The 18,042-nt window shown below is 38.2% G+C and overlaps 2 protein-coding genes across 4 annotated transcripts; both read left to right on the top strand.

Moving 5' to 3' along the window:
• Positions 1-393: 393 nt before the first annotated feature.
• On the top strand, positions 394-13,286 carry LOC111332480 (unconventional myosin-X-like). Of its 3 annotated transcripts, XM_088730130.1 has the most exons (21): positions 394-551; positions 1,060-1,156; positions 1,525-1,602; positions 1,715-1,789; positions 2,088-2,172; positions 3,259-3,371; positions 3,521-3,647; positions 3,897-4,015; positions 4,314-4,539; positions 5,267-5,373; positions 5,741-5,838; positions 5,950-6,025; positions 6,556-6,602; positions 7,315-7,371; positions 7,572-7,629; positions 8,235-8,315; positions 8,687-8,811; positions 11,653-11,802; positions 12,159-12,195; positions 12,450-12,521; positions 13,163-13,286. In XM_088730130.1, exons 3-18 carry the CDS (start codon positions 1,600-1,602, stop codon positions 11,714-11,716), a joined length of 1,461 nt encoding a protein of 486 aa, XP_088586256.1. In that variant the 5' UTR covers positions 394-551; positions 1,060-1,156; positions 1,525-1,599; the 3' UTR covers positions 11,717-11,802; positions 12,159-12,195; positions 12,450-12,521; positions 13,163-13,286. The 3 variants fall into 3 exon arrangements, with proteins under 3 accessions (XP_088586256.1, XP_088586258.1, XP_088586257.1); XM_088730132.1 differs by lacking the exons at positions 12,159-12,195; positions 12,450-12,521; positions 13,163-13,286 and adding an exon at positions 11,150-11,198 and having other exon boundaries at positions 11,653-11,800; XM_088730131.1 differs by lacking the exons at positions 12,159-12,195; positions 12,450-12,521; positions 13,163-13,286 and having other exon boundaries at positions 11,150-11,800.
• On the top strand, positions 11,857-14,291 carry LOC148725980 (splicing factor 3B subunit 5-like). Its single transcript, XM_088730134.1, has 6 exons — positions 11,857-12,006; positions 12,159-12,195; positions 12,563-12,608; positions 13,163-13,286; positions 13,705-13,789; positions 13,905-14,291. Exons 1-5 carry the CDS (start codon positions 12,004-12,006, stop codon positions 13,750-13,752), a joined length of 258 nt encoding a protein of 85 aa, XP_088586260.1. The 5' UTR covers positions 11,857-12,003; the 3' UTR covers positions 13,753-13,789; positions 13,905-14,291.
• Positions 14,292-18,042: the final 3,751 nt, after the last annotated feature.

Genomic DNA, 18,042 nt, shown 5'->3' with positions numbered 1-18,042 from the left:
ACACTGTACAGGGGACTTTTACCAGACTGCTAAGCAGTTTACCATCAAATAAAGGCAAATCTAACAGATGCCCCCTCCCCCCAATTCCCAATAAACAGGCCAGACCACATCACAGTAATCTCATGAGTGGGTTCTTTAACGTCCCCTGCCTAACCAAATTAACTAATTAATAGATGCAGGAGATGGGACCTTCGGTTTATTTGTCCTTATCCGAGAAGACTAGAATGTCTATCCATTTCTTGATGTTATAGAAAGGTAGCACATTCTCCTCAGTTATTTTAAGACCCTGAGTGTTGGTCCGGCTGGGGTTTGAACCCTTGACCTCCCACACAACAGTCCAGCACTTAACCAATTGAGCTAACCGGGAGGCGGTTTTTCATTTCTCAGACTCATTTAGGTTCTGTGATGATTGCCATTAATTCATTTGATCAAACTCAGTCAAAGACAGGCCTGCCTCAGAGCTTCTCCGATAATCAAAGACTACAGACAGTTATTCAAAGAGTGACAAGGAGGTTGGCCTATTCCAGTGTTCCACAAGTTATTGTTCTAAGGTAGATGTTTATATTTCTTCCCTGTAAATTTTTAACAACACCATACAGAGCAGTCTCAGTCTCGAAATTGAGAACAACATTGACATTTCCTAATGACGAGAAAACATATTAATTAAAAAAACACTTCACCAATCTTTGATCACTACTAGCTGCAGTAGAGATAAACTGCATCAAACCAAAATATTGAATATCTTTGCCTGGACCTCCTAATTAATCCAGCAAACAGTGCACTGGACTGGGCAAGAGGTTAATAATACACCTTCCTCATGTAAAATAAAAAGGGATTAACCCTTTGATTGCCAAGATCTGATTATTAAATCTCCCCTCTAGGAGCCCTATAAATTTCTTAGGAGAATTTGGAGTTAGATCAAGATAACATCTACCTGATAATTTGAATATTCTCACTACCTGTTTGCTGGATAATGTATAGGATATTGTTGGGAGAAGTTACATGTGAATCACTTCTGAGAGTTGAAGGGTAGAGTTTGTTTGTTTTTTTTTTCTTCAGCGGGAGTGGAGGCAGTGGCAAGACGTTTACAGCCCAGGCTCTCGTCCATCATCTGTTAGAATAGGCTGGGGGAGGACTAGATTCTGATATCAGTAAGGTTAGGATTTATTTATAGAAACATCCACTACAGTGCTGAAGATCCAGTGGGTAATTTTTATGATAACAAGGAGGAACGTGTCTGTGACTGAGGTCATCTACTTTATGAAATCAGCCTCCTGGGCAACAGCAATATTAACGTCAGGAATAAATGATAATTTACAGATCGGAGGATTTGGCCATAATATTATCTATTGAACATCTTCATATCTAGATCTGAGTAAAAGAAAGGAAGTTAACTTGGCAATGCAATGATTACAGGCCATAAATAGAGCTGTCCAATGCTAAGAATGTTAATTTAGAGAGCTTAGATCATATCTGAGTTCATTGTCCTTTGATAGTGATTGTCCACTCTGTTTTATTCATCAGCATTTTCTTGCCTCTGTTGCTGTGATACAATCTTTAGGAAATGCAAAGACCACAGCAAACTCAGATTCCTCCAGGATGGTATGATTTTACTATCAGAATTTTACTGCTAGTGTGTTTTATTTCTTCCATATTCAATTTTTTTTTTGTTTGAATAATATTAATTTGCTGATTGTGTTTCTTGACATCCTAGGGAACTCTTTTTGAATTCCATTTGTCTGATGGTTTGATATCAAGAACCAAAATCCAGTGCTATCTCCTTGATTCTGTAAGTATCTGCAAAGTGTTCTGAATGAAGAAAGAATTTACCCTTGGAAATCTTAATCGAGTTTCTAGTTTATGCTTATGATCAAAGCCATCTTGCACTTCAACCCTTATGTTGCGAACACTTCATTAAGAGTGTGCAGGGAGTAAGGGACAGGTCAGAGGTATTACAACTCTTGTTCCAACCTGAGATTGGGAAAAATGTTGTTATCAGGATTGTCTTTGAGTTGGCTCATTTTTATATGAACTGGCAAACCATTTCCTTTGCAAAAACCCTGAGTGCTAACCTTTTGTCTTTACAGACAAGAGTTGTACATCCACCAGACAAGGAAAGAAATTTTCATATATTCTATCAGCTGTTATATGGGATCACCCAGGAGGAAAGAGGTTCTGTATTGAAGCCGTGTTTCAAATATATTTTTGTTTAACCCTTTCACCACCAAGATCTAAATACCAATAACAGTTTTCCACACTGTTGGCTGTACATTTCTTAGAATTTTAGGTCTGAGATTTTAATAATTATAATAATTATAATAAACTTTATTTACCCTGCAAAAAATGTGTCAGCAATTCCATGAGGAACCACTGGCTTTAATACATGTGCAGCAAATATAAAACTATTAAAAATATTAAAATGGAAAATTATATATATACATACATATATACAATATAACTATGTTAAAACTATGTTAAAAAAAAATTAGTTACTATTGAACAGAACAATTATGATCACGCTTATCACATTGAAATAAAAAAATTATAAATATTTGATTTGAATTTGTGGAAGATTTAATAGGTGTTCATCTTTCAGTGTTCTTGTTCGAAGGCTCGAGCATTTTGGCAAATAAGAAACCAAATGTTCAGGGACATTTGTAATTGTACACAATTTTAAAAATAAGTTGAAAGCGAAGAAATCGCCTACGGTTTCTTAACGACAGTATACCATACGTCTCATTCATCACTTGGGAACAAGTGTTTTGGTGTTAACTTATGCAATACATCTACTTGCATAAGTTATCATCAACACATGTTCAATTCTGCTTGAACATGTGTTCATGTTATAAGTGGAAATTCATCTTTGGTCCCTTTAAAAGACAAATGCATGACAAGTTTATTGAATTTACCATTAGGTCCTTTGTCGTATGAAAGCATGCAGGTACAGCTGTATAGAGACTGATTTTAAATCAAAGGTGTCTTCCCTTAAGATGATTGTTTATGAAATTATTTATATAGCATCAATTTGAACTCTGCCCATGTCTGTTGTATTTTCAATTATTTACAATCACCTTCATGCCAATGAAGGCATTCTTGTATCGTGTTCACAGGCAAGACACTCCCCAAATTTTTTACTTCTTCATTCAAGACCAAACTTTCAGTTTGCCTCAAATAGACTTACACTAAGGAGAAGCAGTTCCACTGGTTGTGGAACATTGGGCTGCCTTAACTTGCGCTTTTGCCCTTCATATTTTTTAGTGAAGCTTCATCTTCAAGGCTATAGTGTACACTCTTTGTCCTACCTGAGTGGCAGTCCTATTCCGTACAGTGAAGACGAGGAGGTCTTCAGAGCTAAATTTGAGAGATGGAGGGTAACTTTTCAATCATCTATTACTGTTCATTTTAACTCTTACTGAATGATATTGTACTCTGTTCGTCTGCCATGGATCTTTGAGTCTTGGTTTTCCATGATATGATTAAGCATTTTTTCCACGTTGATGGATTTTTCTTTTTTCCACAGGAAGCTCTGGCCTCATTAGGCATCCCATTTGTGGATGTTCTCAGAATTTTAGTGGCAATTCTTTTGCTTGGAAATGTAGAGTTTGTTGACAGTGAAGGTCTCGAACTTGATGTCAAGGGAAATAATGGTAGGTGAAATAATTCAAGTATAGTCAAACCTGTATTAAGCGGAACCATTTTAAGCTGACACCCTGTATTAAACAGTCAGTTGTCAAAGTCCCAAATTTTGTTCCCTTAATCACTTTAATATTAAGTGGTCGGGTGACTATTCAACACAGGTTTGACTGTATCAGGGAATAATCCACTCATCAAATGAAGGGTCTCAATTATGATATTAAAGGGTTGAAAATAATAATTCTTTTTTATTTTTTTGACAGAAATCAAAGCTGTTGCAGCTCTTCTTGGTGTTTCTGGGGTTTCATTGTACAGAGGTCTGACTACAAAAACGAAGAATGTGAGAGGACAGATTCTTAGATCACTGTGTGACTCTGTTACTGTAAGTTGATCAAAGTTTAGGTGACTGTGTAACTGAGTGACAATGTCCACTAACTAAGGTGGTGAACAAGTGGAAATTTGTGGTATACCTAAATATGAATGTAGATAAACAGTGAAAAAAATGGAAGACTGGATTGTGCAGTGTTGCTTAGTATGCTAAGTTGAGAGTAAAATGGGGTCTAATTTGTTGTGTACAGAAAAACTCCAAAATTCCATTAGCTTCAAATTACTTTCAACTCTTCCAATCCACTTCTCCATGCAGGACTGACTCAAAGGGTCATTTGATTCCCTTTTGTTAGGCAAATTCAAACAGAGACTGTCTTGCCAAGGCACTATACTGCAGGACAGTAGCTGCTATTGTGCGGCGAGTCAACAGCTATAAGAGACCAGCAAGTATGATATCAGTGTCGCCCCAAGGATCTCATGAGTCATTACGGGCTGCATTGACTTCTCAAGGATCAACAGGGTCACTGGGTAAAAGTCCAGTAACCTCCAGCAACGGTTTGCTGATGGCATCATTTCCTGGTATTGTAAAATTTAAAATGTTGATTTTAAAATGATTTTTTTGGAACCTTGTGCAATTTGTTTGCAAGTAAATAAACTTCTTCGGCTAGAGTGTAACCTCATTTTTTTCTTTTGAGAAGACTGGAGCAATATATTCATCCTCTTGTTATTCAGCTGGTAGCATGCATTTCTTTCGAGAACAACAAGAGTATCATGCAGTTGTTAAGCCTGCTGATAGAAATTTGTTTGGCTCATTCCGAAAAAAAAATTATTTTAAGAGGCGAGAAGGTTTATGGATTTCTCCAGACGTACATCAGTGAATCAGTGAGTTAACATTTTCTGATTTTTTTTTTTTTTAGCATAAAACTCTTAAGGGTTGACTAATGTAGACCTAGATATTCAAGGTTCAGAGGCTGCCATTTGTTGGTTTCTTTTTTTTGTTTTTTTTTTTTAATAATTTGTTAGTCGAGATTTTCATGTATTTTTCGATTTTTAAGGATTTTATCTTAATTTTTTTGTAACTATTTTTGAGGATTAGAGTGAATTATCGTTATCATAGTGTGTATCCTCTAGTTTTTCTTACATTTTTATGAGACATTTTAACACATTTTTTTCGATTTTCAAGCATTTTATCATAATTTTTGTTATAACTTTTTGTGATTATGGTGAATAAAGGATTATTTTCTTGTAATTAAGGGTTGACTCACTACCTCCAATTTATTTTCCATCTTGTTCAATATTTTGTCAGTGATTACTCCCCCATCCACTCCCAGCCTTGATGGTAGTTTCCAGTTCACCAACGGAGCCTCTGGACTCGTCGGCATCATTGATATGTTTGGCTTTGAAAACAGCGAGGTATGACATAGACTAATTACTGTCAATAAGTCAAGAAATGCACTAGGTATGTTTAACATGAAAGCTACAAACTTCAGTGTTTTTTCCCAACAAGTTTTGTACCTGTAAGAGGATGTCTCCCCTATCCGTCCCTCTTTTTGTTACCAGAGTAGCCCGTCCTTTTCCTGTCACCATCGCTGAGACGAAGAATCTTTGTAAGTGTCATGGTCTCGGAGGTGTTTTTTTGTCGTTGTTGTTTTTTTTGTTTTGTTTTGTTTTGTTTTGTTTTTTTTTAGAGAAACATGCCCTTATCTATCTAACAGAATAGACGTGTTAGCAATTCTGGTACCCATTCATTGTTGTGTTTTGGCCCCTTTTTCTGTCATAGGTAAATCATCTGGAACAGCTCTGCGTGAATCTGTGCTCTGAAACATTACAACATTTCTACAACACTCACATATTCAAGAGTAGAGAAGAGTACAGCAGGTATTACTTCGCACTTGTTTTTTTTTTGTTTACTCGAGATTTATTCGCGAGGGAGAATACAAGGAAAGTTTGACATAAGTGCTTTTTTTTTTAACTCTCCTCATGCTACAGGGAAGAAGGTGTTCTTTCAGATTTTGGAGTGGATTATTTTGATAACGCTCTGTGTATTGAGCTACTCACTTGCCAGGTACGTATCCAAGCCTGAGAGAAATTTCCAAAACGTTTAACAAGAATGTTGAAAGCTATTCGGGAATACATTGGTTTTGCTCTCTATAATTGGTCGAGGAATCTCTCGCCATTTTCCTAGCCAATTAGATGCAGAAATGAAACAAATTGCGTGTTGGTTGTTTGCGTTTTCCTACGCTTGAAGCGCCCTCTGCTCCCTGTCATTGGTCCATGAAACTCTCGCCATTTTGTTAACCAATCAGATGCAAGACCTAGAGGAACCGTGTCATGATCGTCCGTGTTTTCCCGCGCTTGTGGTCATTTGCGTGTATCTGTCTTGAGTTCTCATTGGCTCCTTTTGAAGTTGACCTTTGTTCTGTTTAGCAGTAGTCATGTACAGTGTACTTTAGTGAAAGCCACCCTATAAGCTGTTAATCGCGCTATCAAAAAATTCTTAATATCTAATATGCAGAACTGTTATGATTACAACTTGCCATAGTAGGTAGACTTTAAAGTTGTTAGGTTTTGATTTCTTGTGATTCTTTATTATAGCGTGCTGGAATTTTGACAATGTTGGATAAAGAAAGCCTATTCGCAAGGTAAGGCGTGATCACGTTTTGCAACCCCTGTTTTTTTGGAAAAATCTTTCCGTAAATAGTGCAGGTCTAGCTTTGTTGCATTCTGTCAGAATCGTTGTCTTTTCCACTTTTCTTATTCGTACACGTATAGAGTAATTTTCAGTTGGTTATTAAAAACATTTAGGATTCCTTTGGTTTTACTTAACTTCGCTCTGTGATTGGTCCAGAAAACTCACAAAATTCCTTCAACCAATTAGATGGTAAACTAAAAACAATCGTGACTTGTACATTCGCAATTCTCCCGCGCTTTGAGTTCTCATTGGCTAATTATGATGTAAACCCTTGTTCTGATTGGTAGCTAAGATTACTTTGGATTTGGTTTTTCGACACTCAGTGGAAACCTGTTCAAACAGGTATAATAACAACAAAAAATTCATGAAAAAACCAAAAAACAAAAAAAATTAATCCTTCCAACTGTTAGTGCTAAGGCGGGAAAACCTGTGACGCGTTTCTATCATGCTGGGAAAACGAGTAAAAAGGTATATGTATCAACAATATATGAGCAACGGTTCTTTTTAAAACTGTCTATGTGTAATAAATGGTAAAAGAAAAATTGTTAATGATCAATCCAACGCAATGAAGAACTGTTCAGAAAGTTATGGATTTACAGCGAAGATTGTACGTGAAATGATAATGTTGTGAAAGTATCAACAAGGCTAAATATTTCTTACAGAGGAAGCTACCAGAATTTCTTACAAAAAGTTAAGGGACAGCATAAAGACAGCAATTGGTAAGTTTAAAAAGGTTAATTGATGTTCAATAGCAACTTTGAATGATGGAGAACTGTATTTTGGACAGAATTTAAAGGAGAGGATCAAAATTATATAATGTGTTTGTATAGTTCGATACGGAAGGTGGTCAGATTCCAAACCGGTACGGGAATAGTCAATCAGAAACTTTGTACTTTCTGAGATGTTTCCTTCGTTTCAGTTTTTTCGATCCAGATTCCGAAAGTTCGTGTTTTGGAGTATCGCACTACAATGGAAACGTGAGTCGAAGCCTGTTACTGTCAATCTCGTTTCCAGGTTCTTTTCTCTCCTTTTCTTACCTCTACTCTCTCTCCTTCTCGCTTCAGTGCAGAGGGAAAACGGGTTGGGGGGAGGGGGAGGGGAGGGGGAAGGAGAGAGGTCCTTGGAAAGAGGTTACTTCTTCCCTCCTTTTAAACATTACAGGGTTAGATTGTCGTCAAACCGAAGCAGTGTCATCTCACTCTTTTCTGATTGGGCACCTGTTATGGAAGGGTCTTCTGAGACAGCGACGTACTAAACGCAACGTTTTTCTGTACGCTTTTCATTCCACTAATTTATTCGTGTTTTTCTCGTCGCCATGTTCCCACCAATGGCGTAGGTCTGCTTTTTGCATATAAACCCACATATAATCCACAATTCCTCCATTCGCTCTGACGAAGGGCTAACGCTCGAAACGTCAGCTTTTTTATTCGTTACGGTGGCCAATTTACAATTTCAACTTAGTTGATATAACCAAATTACCTTGTTACCCCCACCAACGCAGCACCACAGTCTCTTTAGAAACTTTTAGCCTTTATTCGTCTGTTTTTCTGTACAGACTGACATTTGTTCTGCTTCTCTGTAGATCGTTTACGATGCCAGCTCTCTTTTGAACATAAACAGAGACTCCATCACTGATGACATTATCTGTGTGTTCTCGAGACAGGTATTTTATTCAGAGTGACTTCTTCTCCGGGTATGTCATTGAGACTGCCGGGCTGATAAGCACACCTGGAGAAGATATTTGACGCGAATCTATAAGTTAGTGCTTTAGCAACATTTCTACACAATTTAGACATGCGGCCAGATGCAAAGTGGCGAAAGACTGAATGTGTCTTGTTATTTCTACCTTCCTCCCTTTAATGGTTTGATTTTTTATTAACTGGCGGTAGACAATAAAGCTATTCTGTCACACCAATCGTGTTCACCAATTATTGTTTTTTGTGGCTCCTAATCAGACTAAAAACGCGGATTAACAGACAAGTGGAAGTGGTATATGACGGCGAGTGTATTTTTTTTTATTTTTTTTATTTTCAGAACTGTAATTTTGGTTTCGCCACGCATCTTTTCACCAGTGATTTGAAACCGCAGCAAGGGCAGGCAACTGCTCCCAAAGGGGTGCTATACAGGATATCACCCACCCCCACTCAGGAGGCGCAAAGGTGAGAGGCAAAGCGCCGGAAAGCACGAGTAGTTGCCAGGTTGCGCTCGGTTGCAGTTTGCATCTGATTGGTGGAGAGAGTGCTGTTACTTTACTTGACCAATCACAGAACGATGTAAAGAAAAACCATTGCAATACAGGACTGCTTTCGAACTTGAATTGAGAGAATAGTACAGGCTAAAGATACTGTGTTAGCCCTCTAACCCTTAACACTGACAAGCATCTATTTCTGTTTACGTTATTACTGCTGAAAATACGGGAAGCGACCATCCACTTAAGAAGCTCTTGATGTTCGGACAAATGCTCCTTGTCAATACAATGGTAAATGTATAGAGAACAGTGTGGAAAATATGCACACTGGTGTTAGGGTGTCAGTGGTCAAAAGAATAAGTACTGGCCTCTAACGGTATCATTTGATTTACTTAAATAACAAAGGCTGATAGTTTCGAAAGAAACTGTTTGGGGCTGCGTTGGTGGGAGTAACGAAAAAATTTGGATATATCAACAAAGTTGAAGTGGTAAATTGGCCACCGTAACGATTCCAAAAGCTGACGTTTCGAGCGTTAGCCCTTCGTCGGAGCGAATATTTGCTTCGCGGCCAAATATTCATTTTTCGGATAATCTCTCAGCTGCGGACATTATCAGCTGACATACCAGCAACCCGAAGGGGTTTATTTACTAAATATACCCCATTCGATTCTATATCTATCGCCCAATTTTATAGACAAGACAAAACAAATGAACAAGGTCAAATTTTCAGGTCCAACTTTTTAATAAAATCTGTGTATCTTTTTAAACAGTGTGAAAAAGAAACACCTTCTCGACCAACTGTCCATTCTTTAGTAATTTGAATATATCAACAAAGTTGAAATGGTAAATTGGCCACCATTACAATTATAAAAGGTGACGTTTCGAGCGTTAGCCCTTCATCGGGGCGAATAGAGGAATTGTGGGTATTGAAAATATTTGGTTATATTAACTATGTTGTTGAATTGTAAATTGGCCACTGTAATGACTAAAAAAGTTGACGTTTCGAGCATCAGCCCTTTGTCATTCGCTCTGACAAAGGGCCAAGGCTAGAAACGTCAGCTTTTTTACTCGTTACAGTGGCCAATTTACAATTTCAACTTTGCTGATATAACCAAATTACCCTTGTTACCCCCACCAACGCAGCAACACAGTTTCTTTTGAAACTTTCAGCCTTTATTGAAAATATTGGCAAACATAGCCCTACCCCTCATACATCAGGGTAGAGAAAGATGGAAATTGCATTGATGAAAACAATATATTAGCTCATGGCCTTTTATTTAATTAACTTTGAACCCCTTGCTATCAGTTGTAAGTGAGACAGTGCGAACTCAAATTGACAGCTTTCCCACGTGTGCAACTATTAGCGTACGAATGACGCCGAAGTATCGGCCGCGCTTAAAAGGAGATGGTATTCTATATATTTATAGAAAACATATGGACTACTGATCAAACAAAAATTCGAAAATATGTTCAAAGAATACAGAAGCCATAACGTTGACAACCTCAGTGTAATTTTTGCGGCGGCTATTTTGGCGACCCCAGTCGAGAAGAAGCCCGCAGATAAAACCGTCGACTACAATTTAAGCACTTGAGAATTTTATGTATTTCTCTAGCATTTACCAGGGCACTCTAAACTTACATTTTGTTGAGAACCTTAAAGCTGAATGTTAATTGGAAAATTGGAATGCTTGAAAAATATATGTATCATTCGCAATCACGTACTCATGAATATTCACCAGCATCTAATGTCTGAGTAATTCATAACTTATTATACGAAAACAATGTTTACTTACCTTCCATGACAGCGGACGCCATGAATCAAAATGATAGCCCGAAAAAAGCGAGGAAAGCGAACACAAGTGACCGAATAAGGCACCTACGACAGCACCGAAGCAATCGAAATCACCCGGGAAAATCATCTCTCAATAGATCTGGTACCCAGGGTTCACCGGCCTCACGGTCATCTCGATGTTGAATGATTATACTTCATTTTGTCACATTTGAGAAGTTATGATAATGCTTCATTCGGGAAGGAGATCGTGTTGCTAAATCATGGGTTATTATCTCCTCGTTGTGATCACAGATTGGACCAATGTTTTTAACTTTGTGTTTCCTCAAGACTTGGTTGGTCAATTTCCAATATTCATTAGAATCAGTAGCTTCATTGAATAATTTTTGCCAATAATCAGCCTCAGCATTTCTTAACCTCATATCGCTTCTGTTTGTAGAGACCCCATAATTCGGGGTTGCCTGATGACTTTGCCTTTTTAAGGAGCTTGTATCTTTTGTTTATTTCTTTCCTGATGGAGGTGTTGATCCAAGGAAGAGACTTATCTCTTATTTTAGCATCTCGTGGGGGTAGGTGGTGATGTAATATTTCATTGTATAGACATTGCCAAGCATCTACACTGTCATCGATGTCGTCGAATAAACTAGTTATATGCCAGGGAGCCCGGTCGAAGTCACTTTTAAGTTGCCTTGTGTCTAGTGATTTATAATTCCTGATTGGGATAACTTTGGGTTTTGCATTACCTCTTGTAACTTTGAAGACTGCGAATATTAGGTTGTGGTCAGAGATACCCAGGTCGATGGAGCCAGAGGTTTGGATTTTTGAGGGTTGACTAGTGATCACGAGGTCAATAAGTGACTTGGAGGTGACAGTAATACGGGTTGGGCTGTTGATAATGTTCTTTAGTCCACAGCTACACAGAATCCCTCATAGGCGTTTTCCATATTCGGATTCCCTATTGTTAGGTTTGTGCAACATATCAGAGTTGAAGTCGCCAACAAGTATTACATTTTTTCTTTTCAGCCAGATATCAGAAATCAGGTCTCTGAAAGAGTCGAAAAAGGAGGAGTCATTGGGTGGTCTTTAGACACAGCCAACAAGGAAGGATTGAGATCTCATGGTGATGTTCAGCCATGATGCTTCTAAATTTGGTCTTTCCCAAGAAACAGAAGGGTACACAGTAAGATCTTCTTTGAAATATATCAGAATACCACCTCCACAGGAACCGCGATCCCTCCTCACGAATTTATATCCAGAAATTCTGATCCAATCGTCTGACACACTTGAGTTAAGGTGGGTCTCAGTAATACCAAGAAGGTCAAACTTGATCTCGTACAAGAGGTGCTGGACCTATGATTTGAAAGCCGCGTTAAAATGGTGAGTTTAATTCTTGTTTTAGGACTCAAAACGTTCGAAAACGAGGTCGGTTTGGTTATAGTCAAGGAAAGATAACTCATCGAATAACTATTTAACTCGCCAAATAATTTATTTGTAATTTAAAGTAAGATTTTTGTCATTTTATCTTGCAGACAGATAGATACAACATTCACAGTCAACTTGAACATTGTAAGCATGCTTATGCGTAACAAATTATTGATCATAATTAAGTATACTGCACTGTTACTGGCATTATTAAATCATAATCACCAGAGTCTATAATTTGATAATCATTTTTTAGTTACCTTTTTAAACAAAGAACTAAATACCTTGTGGTGTGTCGCTCGCATCAATCATATTTCCGCATATTTTTTACCTACGTATCGCATCATTAAACTTAGAGTTGAAAATGACAGTTTCAATCTCTGCTTTCGTCGACAAAGGGTGATCATTCTGCTGTTGGTGTGCCTGGTGGATGCGTTAAGATAGTAAAGCTTGCCAGGAAGGACCACATGGTAAAATTATACCGTTTAGCAAACTTTCTTCCTTGTTTCAGTACAATCAAAGTATGTTGGCACTGGCCATTCAGACACAACTAAATTGTCAGTCTTTTCATTTATTGCTAAAGATTGTTTTGATCAATCAAGTGTTGTTGTCAATATGTGGTTGATACAGAACTGAGATTGAAAATCTATTTCCTGGCATCTCTCATGCATGCTAATTCTCCCAGATTATCTGGGAATCTCTTGCTCTCCCATATGGTCTGCCAAATCTCCAGGATAAAAGCAATGGACTGGCTTTCAAAGACTTTGCTCAGCTGTAGGCTAACATGGCATCCCAGATTTACTCAAATCAAAAACATTTTGCTTTTTGAAACTCTTGCAGTTTCTCAAAAAATTTGTTATGCAACCATATCTTGACAGAAACTAAACAAAAGCTTTCTCTGTTTTCTGGGAAGGGAGAATGATTTAATGGGGGGGGAGGGGGGGGGAGGCACCAGTCTGTTAGTTTGGAGGTGATGCTGTGGTGGCGTAGGAAAAAATCTCCAAATTATAGATCTCAGGTTGGCATCTCTGATCTTATCCCAATCACGGAGATGCAGTATTGTTCTTGTCCATGTTTTTATTTAACATTGTGTTTGTTTTGATTTTGTCAGTGAGTGGCTAGTGAACCAGCACAGAGATAGTGCAGCTTCATATATTGGCCACTATAATCTACTGGATTACTTTGCTTTGGTTGAGAATGAAACACGAGCCAGAACAAAATTCAACCTTCTAGAGGTAAGTGTCTAAGTTAAGTATTTAGTGGACTTTTATGTCACAAATCTTGAACCAATGCTGAATGTTTGTCATGAATGAAGAAATTTATTACTCTTTCCACCATAGTTTTGCATAAAAAGTTCACGATGGCAAGAAAACCTCTCGCAGAGATGCTGATCACTGTCCCTCTAAAATGCACTTTTGCTGCAGGCTAGTCCAATAGTGCAGCTTCTAAAGTATTGATCAGAAGGTTTTCATTTGTAACACTGAATTTTGGTTGACCTGCAGTTATAACCCCTACAATACCATGACTTTTATAAATTACATCACATTCTCACTGTATTGACCGTATTGCTCTTTAGCTTAATGCACTTTGATATAAATGTTAGATAAATAACATTGTCAGTTTGCCAATAAAATCATGCAATTTGTGTGATAGAAAATGGTACAGCCTTGTGGAAACCCACCTCACAGACCAGAGGACTGAAAAAACAGTACATGCATTTTGGACTGGATTAAACCTGGTAAGAAAAAATAAAGAAAACAGGCAAGGATGATTTGATAGTCCCTTTATGCCTGTTTGACTCCATTTCTTCTCGCATGTCTACTAATTACTCATTTGTCTTGTGTTTTTCCTAGATCGAAATCTTCCAGTAATCACATGTTCCCGGAAAATCTTAATGCGGTTTCCTAGCAAGAATCTGTAAACCTAACCCACAACTCAGGCAAATACCTTGTCTCTCTAATTTGTCTCTAGCTCTGCCAGTTGGGTCAAAGTGGCTTTTGTATCCAAACTTTTTGTCGAACTTTTTTATTGTTTATACTTTATGCCATGCTTTTTCTAGGCCAGTGCTTTGTTCATAGCAGTTATCTACCAGCAGTTGATTACATCTCATCTTAAGACACTGATTGTTCGCAGAGGCAGCTTTCTTAGTTTAAATGATCGTTTGCCAATTTAAAACGCAAGAAAAGAAGTGATTCCCAATTGTAGAGCTGAGCGTCTTCAAAATAAAATGAACTCGTTGAGGAAGTCTGTGCATCTTAGAGAATTTCGTGTGCCATGTTTGTAACCAACGTTAACTTTCTCGATATTAAGCTTTTTCAGTCTGAAATTCTCGTTTTCCCTCTTACATACTTTCTACTTCTTCTTAATCAACCTAACCAACAGTTATTTGGAGACCCTCTATCTTGAGGGTAAATCTTTTGTGAGAGAAAAAGACGGACACGGCTCCTTAAGTATTGCTTATCCCATATTTGATTAAACTATATCTCGATGTGGATGTCTTACTAAGCAGAGGGTTGACGAGGAGAAAGAGGAGGAGAAAGACAAGGAACTTTCCTCGATGACACACCAAACTCTTAGCAATTAAAATACAAGGGATCGATGCGGAGAATTAGAACTCCGATAGCCACTAAACAGCCATAGGCTCTTAGCGCAAAAATGGCGTTACATACTTTTATCGCCTTTGCTTTGCCCGTCTCTCGAGACGCCCGTTGGTTCCTGGCCCTGAAAAGCTAGTTTTTGTTTGCTGTGTTTACATACAAGGGAGACCTATGAAATGAAAACAATTAGAATGTCAAGACCCACTCCTCTCTTACTTCCTTGATATGGATTTTTCGAATGCATTCAGGCACGTAAATTAGGGTGCAACAATTAGTTTTTGCTCTGTCGTCTGCGATTATCCCAAAGTTTTACACCTACCCCCCAGAAGAATTCACGACGCGTTACCACCAATTTTCACCAGACAACCAGCCAGTTTAGTTCAAAACAACAGAAAAGGAACAAGATCGATAACTGTAACTGCTGGTATTGGCGTACTGTTCAACCACCTAGTTATGCTTGGGAGTCCTTTGCCGGGGCGAATAACGCCAGTAAGTAGAAAACAAAACAAAACTTTCCGCAGTACAAAAACCTCGGGTGAAACTCAAAAAAAGAACGCGATCTTTCTCTTTTCGCCAGATTTAAGACCAGCCTGCTGGTCACAAAAGATTTTTTTATCCCCCAAATGGTAATTAGTACACAGTACTGATTATTGACTTGCACGTCTAAATGAAAGCGATCGTGCGTTCACCATGTCCGGCTAACGTTAAAGCGTGTGATTGTTCCTTGGTGAGGCAGACGTTGGAGGAGTCACTGTTCCCTTTTGACTTCTCTTATCCACAAATGTGTATTTCTGTTTGATTAAGCCCTCTTAGGTGAAAAGCTAAGCTGACGCTTTGTTAGCCTTGAGGGGTCAATACCAATGCTACAGACGGCCATTAGTAAGGCTGTTAGTCATTCAGTTTTTTGTTGGTTTTTTTTTTTTTGCTCAATCAGTTCATGATTCTTGAATTATCGCGTTCTGTTCGGCTTTTTTAATTGGTTTCCATGAGTTAGACGAACGCTAATTTCTATTTCGCCTCCCCAAAATCAGAAATTGCTAGGTTATCTTTAGTGTTAATTTTAGATGGAGGTAACTCTAAAACAAAATGAAAGGAAAGTAAAATTGGAATTATTTTTCCGTTTTACTGACTTTTCTTCAAAAAGCGGCTAAAGCCCACAATTGCGAAATAAAGATCTGATCTCCCTCGCTTTAATACCTGCTATTTGTCCATAAGAGCAATTTAGGAGGCATACAGATTGCAAGCGACAAAGACAGGCTTTTAATCTGAGCACAATGAACGCTTTCTTTTTTATTTCCTTCAGAAATACGGAAAATAAAGTTTGACAACTAACACCAGATCTGAAAGTGAGAGATGACGGAATCTGCACTTCTTAGGGCAATGAAGTGTCCCCCTAATTTTGTAACCATCTTTTACTGTTTGAAAACAGATCACTGCGGCGGCACTGTCGTTCAGTAAATTAACCTATTGTGAGAGGGTTCTCAGTTTTCTTAGTGCAATATCACGTGTAATCAATAGAATTCATTATTTGCGAATTAAAACCCCCATGACAAACCTTTTTCTTTGTTTACTGTTCGAACAACGTGAAATTCTAATGAAATTTTTACAGGAACCAAGAACTACAGCCAACGAGACCTCTCAACGGAGTTGTAAAACTTAGTTTTTTTGCAACCAGACACCTTAAAGACGCAATTTATATGGATTTGCTTGTTCCTTCAGCCCTTTTGGCTCCGTGAGAATCGAGCTCGGTTAGCAAAACAAGCCACTTTAAAACCAAAAGTCGGCAAGGCCAAAAAAAAATATCTGCATAAATGTCAATGATCATCTAATTCACTAATCCAGGCCAACAAAAGCGAAGTGGAATCATTTAGCTATCATTATCATATTGTTTATTCGCGTGTACTAGCAAATGTTGCTTATTTATCTTAAGCTCAAGCTAGAGACAGATCGTGTGCAGTTGGAAACGCGCCGCAAAATCCACAAGGAAACCTTGCATTTCGAGGTCCGTACGATGCGTGGCGATAATTGATTACGGCTCAGTTGAAAGTTACTTTTTCGTTTTGCTTAATGAAAAAGCAGTATTTTTTTTTGTTTCTTGTTTATAATAACCTTTACATATGATGCACGATCCTCGCAGTAGATAGCGCTATTTAAGCAATGGCGAAAATCAGACCTGAAAGAAATTAGGCCTGTACGGGATTCCAACCACTAAACTCTGCGATACTAGTGCAGCGCTCTACCAATTGAGCTAACAAGCCAACTGGGAGCATGCCGTTAAGCTGATTCGTAATAAACCCGTGAAAGTGATAAATGAGATACAATGAAATATATGAAGTTCATATATTTTGTACTGCGATATTAGATACATATGATGCACGATCCTCGCAGTAGATAGCGCTTTTTAAGCAATAGCGAAAATCAGACCTGAAAATAATTAGGCCTGTACGGGATTGGAACCACTGACCTCTGCGATACTAGTGCAGCGCTCTACCAATTGAGCTAACAAGCCAACTGGGAGCAGGCCGTTAAGTTGATTCGTAATAAACCCGTGAAAGTGATAAATGAGATACAATGAAATATATGAAGTTCATATATTTTGTACTGCGGTATTAGATACATATGATGCACGATCCTCGCAGTAGATAGCGCTATTTAAGCAATAGCGAAAATCAGACCTGAAAATAATTAGGTCTGTACGGGATTCGAACCACTGACCTCTGCGATACTAGTGCAGCGCTCTACCAATTGAGCTAACAAGCTAGCTGGGAGCAGGCCGTTAAGTTGATTCGTAATAAACCCGTGAAAGTGATAAATGAGATACAATGAAATATATGAAGTTCATATATTTTGTACAGCGGTATTAGATACATATGATGCACTATCCTCGCAGTAGATAGCGCTATTTAAGCAGTAGCGAAAATCAGACCTGAAAAAAGTTAGGCCTGTACGGGATTGGAACCACTGACCTCTGCGATACTAGTGCAGCACTCTACCAATTGAGCTAACAAGCCAACTGGGAACAGGCCGTTAAGTTGATTCGTATTTTGTACTGCGGTATTAGATACATATGATACACGATCCTCGCAGTAGATAGCGCTATTTGAGCAATAGCAAAAATCAGACCTGAAAAAAATTAGGCCTGTACGGGATTGGAACCACTGACCTCTGCGATACTAGTGCAGCGCTCTACCAATTGAGCTAACAAGCCAACTGGGAGCAGGCCGTTAAGTTGATTCGTAATAAACCCGTGAAAGTGATAAATGAGATACAATGAAATATATGAAGTTCATATATTCTGTACTGCGGTATTAGATACATATGATGCACTATCCTCGCAGTAGATAGCGCTATTTAAGCAATAGCGAAAATCAGACCTGAAAATAGTTAGGCCTGT

This window comes from Stylophora pistillata, chromosome 8, assembly GCF_964205215.1.
Source record: "Stylophora pistillata chromosome 8, jaStyPist1.2, whole genome shotgun sequence".
Lineage (NCBI taxonomy): Eukaryota > Metazoa > Cnidaria > Anthozoa > Scleractinia > Pocilloporidae > Stylophora > Stylophora pistillata.
Note: the sequence above shows the minus strand (reverse complement) of the source record. Positions and strands in the feature narration are given on the sequence as shown.